The 18,732-nt window shown below is 51.9% G+C and overlaps 1 protein-coding gene across 1 annotated transcript; it reads left to right on the top strand.

The window, feature by feature from the left end:
- Positions 1–10,990: 10,990 nt before the first annotated feature.
- SNAI1 (snail family transcriptional repressor 1) lies at positions 10,991–17,709 on the top strand. Its single transcript, XM_060078072.1, has 3 exons — positions 10,991–11,140; positions 11,886–12,413; positions 16,743–17,709. Exons 1-3 carry the CDS (start codon positions 11,059–11,061, stop codon positions 16,925–16,927), a joined length of 795 nt encoding a protein of 264 aa, XP_059934055.1. The 5' UTR covers positions 10,991–11,058; the 3' UTR covers positions 16,928–17,709.
- Positions 17,710–18,732: the final 1,023 nt, after the last annotated feature.

Genomic DNA, 18,732 nt, shown 5'->3' with positions numbered 1-18,732 from the left:
AAAACGTTTAACCTGAGTCTAATTATAAGGAAACATCAGGCAAGTCATCTAAACTGAGGGACATTTTTTGAAACTCTTGAAAAATGTCAAGGTCAGATTAAAGAAGACTAAAGAGGCAAGCAACCAGCTGCATGATCCCGGGTTGGATTCTTGGTGGGATAGGGGTTGCCCTAAAGGATGTTAATGGGCCAATTGCTGACATTTGAATATGGATTGTGGAACGAGTAATAGTATTTTATCAGTGTTAGATTTCCTGATTTTGATAATTACACCACAGTCACACAGAGAATGTCCTTATTCTTAGGAGATATGCACAGAAGAGCATATCAGATTACTCTCAAACGGTTCAGAAGAAAATAATACATGCCTGTGTATAAGTACATACATAAAACGATAAAGCAAATATGCACAATGTTAAAAATGTTAGCGCTTACTGTTTTAAAAAATAACAGAAGACAGGTAAAGCAGAAAAATCTGAAAAAGAAAGTGGAAACCACTCCTCATCCCACCCCACAGAGAGCCAGGGATCATTTCTTCAATGAAATACTTATATGTCCTTGGATCACCATATTTTTGATTGAAACTTAAAATGGGCAAATGTTTTACTTCTGGTCTATAACCTGCATTTTTCCTCCACAATATATTTCTCAACATCCTTCCTGTCATTGTGGTGTCATTTTTAATAACTCATGCTCCTGGTGAGGATGGACCATACTTTATCAGTGGGTACTTAGGTTGTTTGCCGTTTGACTGTGTCAACCTAAAACAATAATACAGCCAGTTATTTTACCAACAAAATGAGTTTATCCAGGAGCAGCAAAGAATTGCAATCGGGACATGCAGCTGTGGCAAACCACATGCGAGTCTGGACAAAGGAGAGGAAACTCTTTTATAGAGGAGAAGGGGAAGTTGGGAGGGGCTGTTATAAACAAAAAGTCCATTGGAGGAAACTGGGAGTTCAAAGTATAGTACCTTGTCATTGGCTGCATTGTGACAGTCTCTCAATGGCCGAGCTATTGTCAAGCAAGGAGAAAATCTTTCTTCCTCCTGCGAGTACTAGTAAAATAGTGTCACTTCCTGCCGGAGAGGCAAGGTACATCCCCTGTTGGGATTTGTATTGACTTCTAGTGGCATGTGCATGAGAGCTCCCCCTTCGGCCTCCCAACTCCATTTTAGTGAGGTTTCCCTTTATTACTTTTCACAACTGTTATGGACTGTGCTAGAGTGAGCATCCTTCCAAATATGTCTTGCCTGCTCATCTAAGCATTTTATATACAGAGCTACCAGGTCAAATGGAGACAGGTTGAGAGAGGCAGAAATAGGGAGAAAGACTGAAAGAGACAGAGGCAGGCAGAGCCCGGGGACACAGAGAGAGACGTGCCCAAGGTGAGACAGTGAGAGAGACAGAGTCAGAAAGAGACTCACAGGGAGAGACGTGCCCAAGTTGAGACAGTGAGAGAGACAGAGTCAGAAAGAGACTCACAGGGAGAGACATGGCCAAGGTGAGACAGTGAGAGAGAGAGACAGAGTCAGAAAGAGACTCCCAGAGAGACAGAGAGGGAAAGAGACAGAGATGGAGCGAGACAAGGAGAAAGAACAAGGTGGAGGGAGAGACTGGGATAGAGAAGGGTTGCGGCTCTCTGGGGAGACTGAGAGGGAGCTGGTCTGAGGCATGGAGCCCCTGACAGCCTGGCCACAGGAATTCAGGCAGAGAATGACTAAGCGACTTTTAGGAACACACCCTACAGATACAATTGTAGATGAGGTCAGTGTCCTTTGTGCAAGGATTATCATGGGACTATTGTTCCCCGTAAGCAGAAGATGAGAAGCAACCTCATTGCCCATCATCAGCAGGGGACTGGTTATATAGATTGTGCTCTAAGTGCTGGTCGGAGCCAGTCTCCAAGTAGGGCTGCCAGACTTAGCAAATAAAAATACAAGAGATCCAGTTAATTTTGAATTTCAGGTAAAGAATTAATTCTGTTCCATGCAGTCTGATACTAAAAGCTTATTTGTTGTTTATATGAAATTCTAGTTTAATAGGGTGTCTGTATTTTATTTGGCAACCCTATCTCCAAGATCAGTGAGAACAGCCAGGTGAAATCAAGATAGAGGGTGTGAGTGTGTGTGTCTGTGTGTCTGTGTGTCTGTGTACACGTGCCTGCTAGGAGGGCTTCTGGGGTGGCTTGTCCAGGTTCTAGGTCCCAACCTACGTGGTAGTTGTAGTTCAAAGGAAGGGACCTATCCAGGGTCACACAACCACAGGTGGTAGGGCTAGGCGGGACCCCGCCTTTGTGCTTTGCAGTAATGTGCGTATATGTCTTAAAAGTGTTAATGTGTTAAATAAAAATATTAAAAACAAACCATAGTTTTCTAAACTACATTTGAACATTTCTAATTTTAAAAAAGACTGGCAATCTCAAAAACTGCAAGGGCCACCTGCGGGGAAGACATTCTACAGAATGGGAACACCACATGCCAAGTCGCTGAGACCGGAGCATGCCTGGTGTGGTCTGTTGTGGCTGGAGCCTCATGGGGGAGGTGGGCTCAAGGGGCCTGGGGCTCTCTCGGCCCCGGAGCCTCTGCCATCTGAACTGATTTCTCATCCTGGAACACTCGTCTGCCCCTGGGCTTCTTAATCATGGTTGTCAGCGGTCACTGCCGCCTGGAATGTCTTCTCACTTCCCTTTCTCACCTGCCCATCCTTGTGACCTCAGCCTGGAGTCGGTCAGAATCTCACTCCTCTGACTCACCTGGGTCCCTCAGGGTTGGCGAATTGCCCGTTACCATTCTTCCTCCCTCACCTGTGAGCTCCTTGAGCATAGGGGCTTGTTTGTGTCTGGCTGATTTATTACAATATCCTAGCCTGCTAGGCCAGGGACATTCCATCACTTGCTCACTGTGACTTGAGCATGTTAGCATGTCACCTCTCTGAGCCTCGGGTTTCCTTATCTATAAAAAGAGGCTGATGGTCTTGCCTACCACTCAGGGCTTGCTGTGGAGGTCATATGGACCAATGTGGCGGCAGTGGGAAAGGGAGATGACATTAGCATCTGGGAGGTGATGTATGAACTGAGAACAGCTCTGGGAAGATCTGGGGAAGGCCGTTGTGGGCAGAGGGCACGGCAAGGGCAACGGCCCTGCTATGGGAAAGAACTTGTATGAAGAGGAAGCAGGAAGGTCACTGAGGCTGGAGCGGGTGAACAGCAGGCACAGAGGAGGAGCTGAGCCCCAGGTTAGGTAGCATCTTGTGAGCCAAGAGCAGGGTTTGGATTTTATTTTGAGTCGAGACGTAAGGTAGCTTTGACCTAAGGAAATAGTTTGTTCTCACTTTCCCCTCCTTGGCAATATCTGCCACACTCAGTGGTCCAGAGATGCACAAAGGTCTCCAGGTGCGAAAGGTGGGCACAGGTGGGGAGAGAGGAGGCCCTGGGGCCTTATGTGGAAACAGGCTCAGCCTTCTGCCAGGAAGTGGAGATAACAGGGCGATATCAGTGCAGTCCGAGGGGCGAGGCTGCCAAGACAAATTAGATAGTCTAAGAGATAACGGATGTCAGCCCCTGTGGCAAACGCACGATTAGCCAGGCAAGATGCGATTAGCCAGGCAAGATGCACTCTGCACCTTAGCGAGATCCAGGGACTTGCGTCAGGTCTGGAACATCAGTGGACCTCCAGGTGGGATGCTGGCCCAGCAGGTGTGGAGAGGTCTAGCTTCAGGGCGCCACTCAGCACCCACCACCCTCAAGGCCTTGGACAACTGCCTTTTACCCAGGGAGACCCCCGCTTCCCAGCTGCCTGGGACCGTCCCAGGACTCCCTCAGTCCTGGACAAGCCAGGACGGTTGGTCACCCTACTTATTTACCCCAATTTACTAGATGAAGAAACTGGGTCTCAGCGGCAGGCAGTCAGTATTTGTCTGGGTTTTGTGGTTGGGCTTTTTTTTCATGAAAAAGTATTTTATTTGAAATGGTGACACATGCATCTGAAATAAAACATTCATACCCTTCAGAAACGGTTTGGAGAAAAAGAAATCTCCTTCCCACCCCTGTCTGCTTCCCTCCTCAGAAGTAACCAGAGTCTTGGGTCTAATTGTACAGTCTGGACCTAAACTTATAATTTATTAAGTTCTGCACAACAGGCAGCCTCTGAGATATTCTGTTCACATGAATTTTTTTCACTTAAAAACGGGAATTCCACTTTTAAGTCCTGGCAGTCCAGTGGTTAGGACTCGGCGCTTCTACTGCAGGGGGCCCAGGTTCAATTCCTGGTCAGGGAACTAAGATCCTGCAAGCTGCGCAGCGTGGCCAAAAAAAAAAAAAAAGTATATGAGTTCTTTCATCCATTCAGCTAATATTTGTTGAGCACCTACTATAAACCAGGCTTAGATCACAGCAGCGAAGGAGACAGATACTTCCTGCCCAGGTAGAACTCCCTTTTCTCAAACTGATAGCTACTGTTTGTCAGTAAAAGCTGTTCTTAGCTCAATAGCCATACAAAAACAAACCACAGGTTGGATTTGCCCTGGGGGCTGTAGTTTGCTAACTTCTGGTCTGAAGGGCGGTCAGTAAAATAAGTAAAATATACATGATGTAAGATATTTGCTGAGTGCTGGGGAGAAAAGTCAAACAAGGAGAGGGGGTAAGGAGTGTGAGAGGCTGGGGAGAGGGGGGATGAAGTGGTGCCAGAGGAGACTTCCCTGAGGTGAGGAGGTGAGCCTGGTGGCCGTTTGGGTGGGGGGAGGGGGAGATATTCCACAGAAAGGGAACATCACATGCAAAGGTGCTGAGGCTGGCGCATTCCTGGTGTGGTCCGTGGTGGCTGGAGCCTCATCCGGGAGGTGAATTCAGAGGAGCCACAAGGGGCCCAGTCCCGCAGAGCCTCATGGTGTTGTGAATATTTTGGCTTTTCCTATGAGAGAAATGGGAGCCTTGGAGCGTTTATATGTACATAGACAGGCTTCAACATTTCAACAGCTGCAAAATATTCCGTTGATTGGACTTATATATTTAACAGGTCCTCCATGATGGACAACTTTTGCTACCCTATTAAGAATTAATGAGGTTAGGGCTCCCCTGGTGGCAGTGATTGGGAATCCGCCTGCTGATGCAGGGGACACGGGTTCGAGCCCTGGTCTGGGAAGATTCCACATGCCACGGAGCAACTAAGCCCGTGTGCTGCAACTACTGAGCCTGCGCTCTAGAGCCCACGAGCCACAACTACTGAAGCCCATGTGCTGCAACTACTGAAGCCCGTGTGCCTAGAGCCCATGCTCCACAATGAGAAGCCACCGCAATGAGAAGCCTGTGCCCTGCAGCGGAGAAGAATAGCCCCCGCTCGCTGCAATGAAGACCCAATGCAACCAAAAATAAATAAATTAAATTAATTAATTTTTAAAAAAGAATTAATGAGGTTAGGGACTTCCCTGGCGGTCCAGTGGGTAAGACTCTGCGCTTCCACTTCAGGGGGCACGGGTGCTACTCCTGTTCGGGGAACTAAGATCCCACATGCAGTGAGGCATGGCCCCCCCCAGAAAAATAATTAATGTGGTTAATACTTGCAAATGATTAAAAAAAAATTTAAGACGCAGGAAAGGGCAGGTAGTAAAGAACCTCCCTCCCACTCCTGCCCGGCTGCCACCCAGATCCCCTCCTCAGAGACAATCGCCTGTGACCAGTTTCCAGTTCTCCCTCCAATGGTTGTTTCTGTGTCTCTAAGAAATACCCACATATTTCTCCCTCTTTATATGCAAATGGCATCACATTGTGCATGCTGTTCTGCACCTTGCTTTTTACCACTTCATGTCTTGATATGATTCCACATCCATTACATCTAGAGTTTCCTTCTTTCTGACAGGTGGCTAATCTGACTGCACTGTAATGTATCAACTGGTCCTATGTGGGCCTTGGCTCCAGTGCAGGAGTGTCAAATATCACTTGGGGATGCTAAAGGGACACCTATGTGGGTGAGGCTCCTGCACAGAGCCTGGCACAGAGCAGGTGCTCAGTAAATGGGAACAAAAAGGGCTTATCCATCTTTTCTTAGAGCCCCCAACTCGGCCACGCCCAATGGACTTGGACCCAAAAACTCCCCTTGAAAGCCTTTTGTATCCTGGGATGGTGACAGAGCGCCTTCTGACTCAAGGCCCGAGGCTGAATCACTATTTGCATTCAGGCAAGTGGGAGACACTCAAGAGGTTTTGTTTTTTTAAATCAAGGATAAGGGTGGAGGTTGAGCCTTGATTCATTCATTGAACTTCCCATGGACAATGTCTTCTTCCCGGTCGAGATTAACTCTCTGATTGATCTGCTCTGATTGATCCACTCACCGATTAATGATCTAATAATCAACAGGGCCAGTTGGCGTAATATACAAAGAGTATTTATCAGTTAGGAAGTTCATCAACTCAGTGACCAAAGGACAGACTCACAGGGATAGTTCAGGACATGGAGAAAAGGAAATGGCTTTGGAGTATGTAAGAAATGCTCCAATCATGTACATGCAAATTGTAACTAGATCTCACTTTCCCTTATCAGATGGGAAAAGATAAAAAAATTTGACAATACCCTGCCTCCACCAGGTTTTGAGAAGGGCCCCCATCTCCCTGCTGGTAAGTATAATTTAGTTTAACCTCGTTAGAGGACATTTGGACAAATGTATCAACTTTTTTTTTTTTTTTTTTTTTTTTGGCCACACCACATGGCTTTTGGGATCTTAGCTCCCCGACCAGGGATTGAACCCGGGCCCTCGGCAGTGAGAACGCAGAGTCCTAACCACTGGACCGCCAGGGAATTCCCTCAACATTTTTTGTAACATATCTTTGCACTTCAGGTCAAAGATGTGTGTACAAGACATTCATTGAAATTGCCACCTTGTTTGTAGTAGCAAAAAATTATATTCTAATCTAAATGCCTATCACAAGTCCCCTTGTTAGATAAATTGTGTGATTATGGTATAATCCATGCAATGAAAAAGTCTGCAGCCCTGCAACAGATGATGGGAGCTACATGTTATGATATGGAACAACATCAAGACACGCAGTATAGTTACTTGGGAGGAAAGCAAGTAGGCTAGCGTATAGGCTCCCATTTGTGTTACATAAAAAAGGGAGGTACATATTATACTCACATATGCATATATCTCCTTGTCTCTATAAAAACCATCTCTGGAAGGTCATACAAGACACTGGTAAAAATGTTTAGTTACCTTTGCAGAGGGAAATGGAGATCTGGGATGGAGGGACGCTTTCTTTTTTGTTTGCTTGGGTTGTAAATCACATTTTTAGTTATCGTCCTTTTAGTGGGGGATGGACACCCGTGGAAACTGCAGGCCTTTATTCAAATTTATCTTCTCTCAGAGGCCTTTGCTGGCCGCATTAGATATTCCCAAACTGCTCTCCAAGGCAGCTGTACCAGTTTTCTTCCTCGTTGAAGGCGTGTGCACCCGGCCCCACGTGACGGCCAGCAGAGGGCGCCGCAGGGCCGCGCCCCGGGGCGTAGGGCGGTGGGCAGGGCAGGGCGGGCCGGCCGTGTCCGCTGCAGCCCAGCTGCAGAGCCAGTCCATTTCCGGGAGGACCTGACACCACAGCATCAAAAGTGTCGCCTCGCCGGGAGGAGGCCGGGACCGCACCTCCGGGAGGTGGCTCGCTGTCCAGGGCCTCGCCTCGCCCAAAGCCCCCTCCCACCTCGCTGTCTCCGCCGCCTCTTGGAGGGAGGGTTGTGAGGGTGACCCGGGAGGAGAAACCGCCGAGACAGTTCAGTCGGAAGGGAGGGGACAGCCCAGATCTGAGAAAGGCCCCTCCCCCACCTTACACCTCCTCCAGGGCGCAGGTGGCCGACCGAAGGAAAATGGAGAGCGGCAGGCCCAGGCAATGGTGTTTTGAGTACCAGCCTCTGGACTCTGCCCATCCCGACATCTCCAGGAGACAGAACACCCACCTTTTACAGTTGAGGAAATTGAGGCTCAGAGAGACTGGGTAACTCGCACAGGGTGACCCAGGAGGAGGTACAGCCAGTCATCAGTCATTCACCAAGTACTCGAGCCCCTACTAAGTGCTTTGAAGATAATTGAATAGGGTAATGGAATAAACAGTGATGTTGTGAGTGGGGCAGGGTGCTACTCTGGCTGGGATGATCAGGGAAGCCTCCCTTGAGGTGACATAAAATTTGTGTTAAATATATCATTCTTACCAAAAGTGTTTAAATTGTCTATTGTACAGTTTCAAGACTACTAATAAATATCTTTCTGTGCTTAAAACAACATTATCAAGAACTCTCTAGAAGCACCTTCTCCCCCAGCTAACCACTCTCCAGAATTTTGTATTAAACATTCCCTTGCTTTTCTTTATAGTTTTACTGCCTCCATATACATTTCTAGACAATAAAGGGTTTCGTTTGCTTGCTTTTGAACCTTATGTAAATCCAACTAACCGTATGCATTTGAGTTGGTTCTTTTTGCTTAACATTATGTTTTTGAGATTTATCCCTGTTGTTGCATGGAGTTGCAGTTTGCTTTTATTGCTGTATATGTTCCATTATGGGAATGAACCGCAGTTTATTAATCCTTTGTACTGTTGATAGATATTAGAACATTAGGGTTGTTTCCACTTTTTTTTGTTTTTTGTTTTTGTTTTGCTATTAGGAACAACGGTGCAATGAATATTCTCTTGTTTCTTCTGGGATTAGGGCTGGGCAGCAGTTTTCAACCTTGGCTGCTCACTGGAATCACCTGAGGCGTTTTTTAAAATACTAATACCAGAGGGTCCCACCCAGACTAATCAAATCAGGATGGCTCTGGGGGTGGGGCCCAGGCTAGGGTGTTCCCTGAGGGAATCTAATCTGCGGCCAGGGCTGAGAACCTCTGGGATGCAGGTGGCCTGGAAGTAGAATTGCTAGGAGGAGAGTCACCTGTTATTAGCTGATGCCAAACTTTTCCAAAGTGGCGTGTACCTGGGACACTCTCGCCAGCATGGAACGCAAGTCCTGCTGCCCTCATACCCTCAACACTTGCTAGTGACCAAATTTTAACTTTTTATCTTTCTGATGGTGTGAAATGGTATCTCACTGTGGTTTCAATTTGCATTTCTCTCATTACTAATGAGGCTGAGCAGTTGGTGAAATTAATGCTGAAACAAAGACAGCAAAGGAGCCGACATGGTGAAGATCTGGGGAGAGAGATTTAGGGGGCAGGGAAGATGAACGGCAGGTGCCAAGGTCCTGTGGTAGGCAAGGGCTGGGATGTGGAGGAACAGAAAGAAGGGGGGATCATTGTGCAGGGGGAAGGAGGAGGGTGGCTCAAGACAAGATCAGCAGAGGTCAGATCAGCAGGGTGGGGGGCCGTGGTGAAGACTTTGGTTTTTGCTCTGGGTGAGATAGGAACATGGGAGGTTTTGAGCAGAGGGACACAGCCTTACTCCTCCCTCTGGATGCATGTGGAAAATCGTGATTGAAAGTAAACAGATGTAGAAGAGGCTATATTCTTCGTAATGACTGTGCATGGCCTGTCTCCCCCACCTTACCGTCCCCTCACCAGTTAGAACATGGTAAGGATTGTCTTGTTCACAGCTGTTATCCCCAGCACCTGATGACCAAAATAGACGGTTTTCCCTGCCCTCATTCTAGGTGGTGAGTGGAGGGACTTACAGGTTTTCATTGTCCTTGCTTCACAGGTAGAAACCCATGGGCAAGACCTGTGGATTTATTTCTGTGCCACAACCCCACTCCAGGCGGGGCCTGGCCCTCAAACTTGGTGGGCTCACAGGAGAGCTGAGGATGAAGTGTCCCTCCCCTGGGCCCACCCCACAATGAATCAGTCAGTGCCTCCCTTGGAGCGCAGCCTTAGGTCCTTTAGACACAGTATTGACGACCCCAGACAAGTGAAGCGACCACCTCAGCCCCACCCTTCCCCACTTCTTTCTCCCACCTGCCCAGAGTACTCTTTCTCAACCATTCTAAACAGGTCCCTCCTCAGCTGAAAATTCTTCCTTGGCTCCCCAGTGCCCTTGGGGCAAAGTCCAAACTCCTCCAGGCCCTGGAGGCCAGGCAGATCTGACCCATCAGCCCTGCCCACCCCACCCCCAGCCCTGAGAACTGCTCTCAGTGGCTCTGAAATAGTTACTGATTCTAACCTCAGGCCTTTCCCCTCGGTATTTCTTCACTTCCTCTGGTAAGTGGCCCCCCCGACCCCCTGTCAAGTGACCCACCTCTTGCCTGTCACAGTGCCCTGTGGTCTCCCCCCATCAAAGCACACTTCCCTTTGCATTGGAATTGTCTGTTTACTTCGTCTGTCTCCTCCGCCGGGCAGGGAGCTACCCTTCGGCAGAGATCCCGAGTGTTTTGTTCGGGGCTGTATCCCCAACTCCGGTAACAGTGCCTGGCATGTTAGTGGGCACTCAGTAAACACTGAGGGAACGAATGCATTTTTCTAGATGATGCCTGTTTGCTTTGCAAAAAAGGCTGTGGCACTGCACAGTCAGCAACCACGTGCAGAAATCCATTGCTCTTCCCCGTCCCCGAACTGTGTACTGTCCCTTTCATTCCCACACTCTTTGCGAGTCACCTTCCGGGCGAAGGCACCCCCTTCCCAAACCCGAGGAGGTGGCACTATCGGAACGTCAGGTGTCCAGACTCGCGGCGCGCGGCGCCAGGGGGCGCCAGAGGCGGGGGACCGTGCCGCGTCGAGCTGGCTGGAGCTCAGGTCCCGAAGGGGGTCCCGCCTAGTCCGGGGTTCCCGGAGCCCCGCCCCCGGCAGCCCGCAGCCGGGTGATGAGTGCAGCCCCGAGGCGCAGCGCCCGAGCGGCCCCTCCCGGCTCCCAACGCCACGCGGCGCGAGCCCCGCCAGACCCCGGCGCACCTGCTTGGGGCGTGGCCTCCGGCGAAGGCGCGCCTCGATTGGCGCGGAGGTGACAAAGGGGCGCAGCCGTAGTCGGCCCCGCCCACCCGCGGCTGGCGTACTTAAGGCAGTTGGCGGCCAGGCTCCACTCCCAGCGCAGCTGCACGGCCTCGCGGGTGGAGAGTTTTGGGATCCCTGCACGACCCGGCTACCCCCGCTGCTTCGGCCACCATGCCGCGCTCTTTCCTCGTCAGGAAGTCCGCCTGCTCCCGCCGGAGACCCAATTACAGCGAGCTCCACGACTCTTCTCCAGGTGAGTGGACGGGGTGCCGGACCCCAGGGAGTTAGGGGGAGGCAGGCGAAGGCTGCAAGGGGGGAACTTGAGAGGCAGGGCGCTTGGGGACAAAATCGAGGGGCCAAAGTCGAGGGGCCAAAGTCGAGTCAAAAGATAACAGTCTGGGTGTGAATAGGCCGGGGCAGGTGGATCCGGGAGGTTGGGAGAGGGCTTTTAGAGGCCGGTGGTCTTGGGCTGAGGGGACTAATTAGCCGCCGAGAAGCGGGGCGCCCCGAGAGCACAGAAGTGAGAGGAGGCGGCTTGTGTCTGGATAGACGCCGGCCAGGGGCTGGAAAGAGTCCGGAGTCCAGAGGATTTGGGGGAGGGGGTGGGAGAAGAGATGTGTATCAAGGGGGACAGGGGTGGTGCCTCGGCAGCTGGGGAGATTAGGGGCCAGGGAGCTGGGGGTCTTGTCTCAGGCTGGGGACTTGGGCACCGCAGGAGGAAGGAGACCTGAGAATGACCTCCTTGAGTTGGAGCTGGGGAAGGGGGGGGGTCCTTCCTGTAAGATCTGGAGGTTGAGGTGGGAGAACCAGGTGACCTGGCTGAGCAGGGGGCTCTGCCAGGGCAGGAACTTGGCTGTCCTGGTCATGAATCTTTTTTATTCATCTACTAAGCACTGAGTGCGAGCCCCACTCAGCCCCTGGCCCACATCAGGCTCATGTTTGCTGACTGACTGAATGACCTAATCCCTGACCTTGCGCTTTTCCCTGTCTCCCCACAGAGTTCACTTTTCAACAGCCCTACGACCAGGCCCACCTGCTGGCAGCCATCCCGCCACCCGAGGTCCTCAATCCCACGGCCTCACTGCCTACGCTCATCTGGGACTCTCTCCTGGCACCGCAAGCCCAGCCGATTGGCTGGGCCTCTCTTCTGCCCCAGGAGATCCCCAAGGCCGTCGAGCTGACCTCCCTGTCTGACGAGGACAGCGGGAAAGGCTCCCAGCCCCCCAGCCCACCCTCACCGGCTCCTTCGTCCTTCTCTTCCACCTCAGCCTCCTCCCTGGAGGCCGAGGGCTATGCTGCCTTCCCAGGCTTGGGCCAGTTGCCCAAGCAGCTGGCTGGGCTCTCCGTGGCCAAGGACCCCCAGTCTCGCAAGGCCTTCAACTGCAAATACTGCAACAAGGAGTACATCAGCTTGGGTGCCCTTAAGATGCACATCAGAAGCCACACGCTGCCTTGCGTCTGTAGCACCTGCGGGAAGGCCTTCTCCAGGCCCTGGCTGCTGCAGGGCCACGTCCGGACCCACACTGGTGAGTACCCCTGCAGGCTGGCTGCTCTTCTCACTGTCCCACTGCTTTTGCTACCGGCACTTGTAAGATGGGCTGCTGTTATTTTCAGATTGTGGAAACTGACCCCCACCCCCACCCCGCCGCCCAGTCTCCTGACTCCTAGCTCAAGAGTTCAGGGGCCTGGCTCCGAAAAGTTTGGCAGAAACATTCGTTCATTCACCAGCTAAGCAGATGGGCTAAGGAGATAATTTTACACGTCCCTCTGCAGGCTCAGTTCCTCAGCCAAATGGGTTGGAGCTGGGTATGGGAAAGGTGTAGCCGACACCTTGCTGTTGGGGCCAGGTGTGAAGGGGCTCACCCTGCTCCACTTCCCCCACCCGCCCCCCAGCCAGACAGGATGTTGTCAGACTCCCCACCTGCCTCTGGATCCTGCTCTGGGATCTTCCCAAACTTTGGGCCGCGGTTTCACCTCTCCTATCCTCAGTACCCTCCTCTGTGAAATGAGCATAGAAACACCTTGTGGGGTTTTTGCTCTGGTTAAATGAAAGAAAGCATACAGAAATCACCTGGGACAGTGCTTGGTACACGATCAGTACACACAAGAATCATAGTTGGTGTGCGTTCTGCTTCCAGGCTGTGTGTCTTTGAGCAAGTGATTTAATGCTCTGAGCCTCTCCGATTATAATATAATCATATAGGGTGGGTTATGGTAGCATTTCATAGGGGGCTGTCTAGATTCAGTGGCTCCTTAATCGCTTTATAATATCATCATGGTTCTCAGATCTGCTCTCCCCACCCCCATTCACACTGCTGAATAGATAATCTTAATCCTATCATGCAGACCCGGGAACACCTTTGCTGGCAGAAAACACAATTATGTCTTGGTGTTTCAAAAAATGCAATACTGAATGTATAGAAAATTATGAAATGGAGCCTGTTCTAGTCTCTAGCTTTCTGGAAATGCAGAAAAGGTAGCCACTCCACCTTTTCAGAACATGGATGGTGGAGGCCACCCTGCTTGGGGCTGCTCTTTGGAGAGTGTCTGTTGAGGGAGAAGAGGGTTTAAGGGTCATGACTGTTGGTTTTTGGGGGTCAGGTTGGCCAGGTTGGAGACTCAGTTCTGGCATTTCCTCATCCGGTGGCTGACCTCTGAGTGAGCCGTGAGGGTCAGTGAGGTGGATTGTGAAGCCTGGCATTTTGCAGGCATTACTGGTGTCATCGTTACTCCTAGGGGGGACGGGGGCATCCTCCACACCTTGCAGACTGTGGCTACTACCCATGTCTCTTACTTGGTGCACAGACAGCCCTGATTTTAACATGGAAGGGTCCAACTGCCTGGCCTCTGTCCTGGGTGCCTGCCCAGCTGATAGGGTCTCTATTTGGGTGGAGTGGAAGCCCTCAGATGCTCCCCTGGGCCCCCCAGCTTCCTTCCCCTCCCACTCGGACATTATTTTAATGTAAAGGCATGGCTCAGACACAAAAAGCCTGTTGAAATGCACCAGTGCCACCCTCATCAGCTCCCATTGTGTGCCTTAATGGTGCGCCCAGGGGGCAGGGCTGGGGGGTGGAGCAGGTGCACGGGGCAGCGGTGCCCAGCACCTGTTCCGGGCCGCAGCTGCTGGCCCGCAGTGTCAGGCCGCGTTAATCCAGGGAGTATCGCATGTACACTGCCCCCCTCGGCGGCCTTTGTCCCGCCGATCTGTTGCCGATTTCACACTCCAGGAGCACCATAGAGACGTGGCTGGGGTGGGAGGGGGATTCCGCGAGGGGTGGAGGTCTGCTGCCCCCTGCTGCACCCCTCACGCCCCATCAAGCCTGCCCCTTTGTTCAGGTTTGTGTCTAATCATAAGAAACATAAAGATAACGTCCACTGAGCACTTGGCAGTGCGGGAGGGTGGGGGGAGGCGTGGTGCTCAGAGCTTCCTTCATCTGTGTCAAGGCGGTAGGTAAATCCGCCAGCAGTCCTAAGAGAGGTGCCATCATAACCCCCATCTTACAGGTGTGAAAACTGAGGCATGGACAAGGAAGTCACTTTCCCAAGTCACAGACCATGGGCTGGAGCCAGGGCTCCTTCACTTCAGCCAAGGGGGTGAGGGGGCAGTGGGGATTACAGGACTCCATCCCGTTTTCCAGACCTGCATAGCGTGGGCCCTGAGTTCACAAGGGAGTGTGTGAGGAGGAAGTTCCCTTGGACCTTGTAGACTGCGGTCATCAAACCCTTCGGGCCTGGTGTGCAGAGGCAGCTCAATACGGCAGAGCAGGTTACTCAGGTGTCCCTTCCCCAATCCTCTGGCTAGGTCCCCGCTCTCTGCCCGTGGCCTGTTTCCTTGTATATCTGCCCCAGGAGACTGAGCCCATGAACGTGGTTCCACAGTGGGCCGCAGGCATCTGACTTCTGGACCCCGCCCTCCCTGCTCAGGGTAGTGCCCCAGGCACCCAGGAGGCAGCTGGAATTCATTCATTCCCAGCTCTCAATTCCAGCACTGGGATTTAACTAGAGGGCCTTGGCCTAGGGGCATATAAGGCTGGGAATGGAAGGATAGGAGAATGTAGTTTCTTCTGGAAAAGACTATTCAGTATTACAGAATAGTGCCTGGCCTGTGGTAGGAGCCTGATTAGTATTTGTTTAATGCGTTACCCTTCTGACTTTATTTGGGAAATGCTGCAGCCCCAGGAAAAAGCGAAACAGCATTTGACGTTTCTGGAATGTGAGTTATAGTCTCTTGATTGGGGCAGGAATTATGAAAAGTTGGTGAATGGTGTTTTCTGGTGGTGATTGAGGAGTCAGGCTCTTCTGAGACCTTTATAAAAAAAAAGACTTATTGTTGTACAAGCATTTATTGAGCTCTCACTGTGTACCCAGCCCCAAGTGCAAGACTCTTCTCAATACAGCCTGGCCCGGCAGGTGAATGAGGGCCACAGGTGGGGTTTTTTTTTTTTTGGTTTTTTTGTTTTTTGTTTTTTTTTCTTTTTGCGGTATGTGGGCCTCTCACTGTTGTGGCCTCTCCCGTTGCGGAGCACAGGCTCCGGATGCGCAGGCCCAGCGGCCATGGCTCACGGGCCCAGCCGCTCCGCGGCATATGGGATCCTCCCAGACCGGGGCACGAACCCGTATCCCCTGCATCGGCAGGCGGACTCTCAACCACTGCGCCACCAGGGAGGCCCTCACAGGTGGGGTTTTTTAAAAAAAAATAAGTCATAAGGTAAAAGGTTTCTGTAGCCTCTTGGGGGTTCTGGGCCTTGGGCTTGGAATGGATTCTGGGTCGGCGGTGGGGGGGATCCTGCCCTCATGGGACTCAGTCTGATTGGGGGACCGACAGACTTGAAACTACCCTGAGTGTGATCCAAGTTGATGGGGAAGCAGGATAAAGGAGTGACCTGCTGGGGGGTGGGGGTGGGGTGGGCCTTTAAGGCTGACTCTTAAGCTTTGTCCCCAAGAGGAAGTAAATCCAGGAGTTAATAAGGAACACCCATTACAGCCCCCTTAACTGAGGGGCAGTCTGTGTCGTGGTTAAAATCAAGGGCGCTGGGCTTCCCTGGTGGCGCAGTGGTTAAGAATCCGCCTGCCAGTGCAGGGGACACGGGTTCGATCCCTGGTCCAGGAAGATCCCACATGCCGTGGAGCAACTAGGCCCGTGCGCCACAACTACTGAAGCCCCTGCGCCTAGAGCCCGTGCTCCGCAACAAGAGAAGCCACCGCAATGAGAAGCCCACGCACCACAACAAAGAGTAGCCCCCACTCGCTGCAACTAGAGAAAAGCCCACGTGCAGCAACGAAGACCCCAAAACAGCCGATAAATAAATAAATAATTCTTTAAAAAAAAGAAAAAAGAAAAAATCAAGGGCACTGGAGTCGGGCTATTTGGTTCTTGCTGAGATGCTGCATATTCCCTGTGCCTCAGACTTACCGTCTCTAAACTCAGGACAAAGGTGGGGTTAAATGAGATAGTGTAAAATGCTTCCACTGTCCCTGGCACAAAGTGTTCAGCAAACACAGTTGCCATCACTGTCATCATTGTTGAGCACTTCCTGCTGGCAGGGCAGAAGTACTTGATTCAACCTTCTCTCAATCACCAGCCTCTATGAGTGGGGGATGAACAGCTCCATTTTACAGATGAGCAAATGGAGGCTCAAGAGAAGCCAGCTGACGTGCTCAGGGCCACACGGTGGGAAGCAGCAGCGCTCCCTGCCAAATCCAGGCCTTTGGACACTGTATGGCCTGGCTTTTCTGGGTCGCGGGAGTTCCTCAAGGTTGGGGTGAGCCGGGGGTGGGTGGGGATATCAGTAGACATCAGCTGTTCTCCCAAGTGGCTGAGTCTCACTCAGCTCCCTCCTGTCTTGTCTCCCCAGGCGAAAAGCCCTTCTCCTGTCCCCACTGCAGCCGTGCCTTCGCTGACCGCTCCAACCTGCGGGCCCATCTCCAGACCCACTCGGATGTCAAAAAGTACCAGTGCAAGACGTGCTCCAGAACCTTCTCCCGAATGTCCCTGCTCCACAAGCACCAAGAGTCAGGCTGCTCAGGGGGGCCCCGCTGACTCTCAAGGCTCCTTGCGCCTCTCCGGGCCCTCCCCCAACTCCAGAAGGAAGGACCCGGCATCCTTCTCCCTGCCAGATTTCCCTCCTGAGCTCCGCCTTCTGGCTGCGTTGGCCCCCCAGGACTCTGAGGACCATTTCCCAGTCCTCTGCTCTGAGCGCCTCACCGGGCTCAGGGGGGCCTTTCTGTGGATGGCTGATGGGAGGGTGGCTTGCAGCAGAGACCCCCTCCTGGCAGCCGCTGCTCCAGAGTGTTCTGGAGTTGGCCTTTCTGCGTGGGTTTGTGTATCCAGAGCTGTTTGGATACAGCTGCTTTGAGCTCCAGGACAAAAGCCAGCAGACTGATGAGAAGCTCCCATCCCACTCAGGGGACCCCAGCCTCCCCTACAGGAACCCTCAGGCCACCCCCTCCAGAAGGTGCAACTAACTATGCAAACATCCACCCCCAGGTGCACTCGCGGGGGTGGTCCCTGACACAAGGACACCGTCTAGACCCCAGGATGCCCCAGGGCCTGGGCAGCTATTTCAGCCTCCTGTTTGTCATGGTGGCACCTGTTTCACGGGCAATTTAACAACGTCTCCAAAGGGACTGTGAATAATTGCCTTCACTTGTCCGGGGCCCAAGTGGGGTGCTTCGGCTCCACTGATGTGTCTCCCGGAACTATTTTCGGGGGCCCGACAGGTGGGCCCGGGAGGAAGATGTTTACATTTTTAAAGGTACACTGGTATTTATATTGCAAGCGACATTTTGTACTAAGGAAACGTTTTGTATAGTTATATGTACGGTTTATTGATATTCAATAAAGTGGTTAATTTATATATAAAAAAGTCTACTTGGTTTTATGTGGAGTGGGTATTCTAAGGGGCCTTTAGGGAGGGAGGAGGGGGCAGGGGTTCGTGGAGCTCGGATACTCCTGACACAGCCCTAAGCCTTGGCCTCTTAAACATCACATGGCTTTGGACCTCTGGGTTTGTCAGGGACCCTGTTTGTGCAGATGGGTTCTCCTCGGAGCCTGGATGTCCTGTCCGATGCGGAGGTTGGGAAACACCTGTGAGCCAGTGAGCAGTAGGGCTGCGTGTGCAGATTTCTTAATAGTCTCTACACTGCGGCCCTCACTCATTCTCTCGTGCTCCCGTTTTGAAGCCGACCAGGCCCACAGGGTGAGAAGCCAGCTCCCTGGGTCTTATCAACTAGGCCTGCTGTGGGGCCTTCCCCAGCGCTGCAGGTCTTTCGGGGAGGGAGCGGCTGCTGCCCCCAGATGAGGGAGTGGAATGCAATGAGCAAGAAGGGGACGGAGGACGTCCTTCCTGTTTCCAAGGGCTCCAGGCCCCGCTCCGGCCTCCCTGTCAGACCCACACCTCTGTCTGGCCTCTGGGTACCAAATGGCCTTTGATGCAAGGAAATTGGCTGGCTGGAGTCGGGAGGGTGAGAAGCCAGGCCAAAGGGTAGGGGTCATTCTGCTTCCTGCTCGAGGACAGGACAGGACGGGAAGACGGTCAGCTTGCGTCCCGTCCCGGCCTGAGATAATTCACTCACGGCAGGCTGTCATGGTGACCTCACCTCTGGGGCCCTCCTGGGGCCAGGAGAAAATGAGTGTCCTTTTTGAGCACAAAAGGTGCCGAAGGTGCCAGTTTCCTGCGGGGAGCTGAGCGGGCGTCCCAGAGCCCCAGAGTCAGGCCGGGGGCGGGGGAGCTTCATGTTCCAAAGGAGAGATGATTCTTTCTTCTAAACAGGAAATGGTGACCCACAGGCCAGGAGCAGCCCTTAATGACTTGCAGCTTTCCTCCCAAAAGAAAAAAAAAAGTT

This window comes from Mesoplodon densirostris, chromosome 16 (assembly GCF_025265405.1).
Source record: "Mesoplodon densirostris isolate mMesDen1 chromosome 16, mMesDen1 primary haplotype, whole genome shotgun sequence".
Classification (NCBI taxonomy): Eukaryota; Metazoa; Chordata; class Mammalia; order Artiodactyla; family Ziphiidae; genus Mesoplodon; species Mesoplodon densirostris.
The sequence above is the reverse complement of the archived record's forward strand: the minus strand, read 5'-3'. Positions and strand labels throughout refer to the sequence as shown.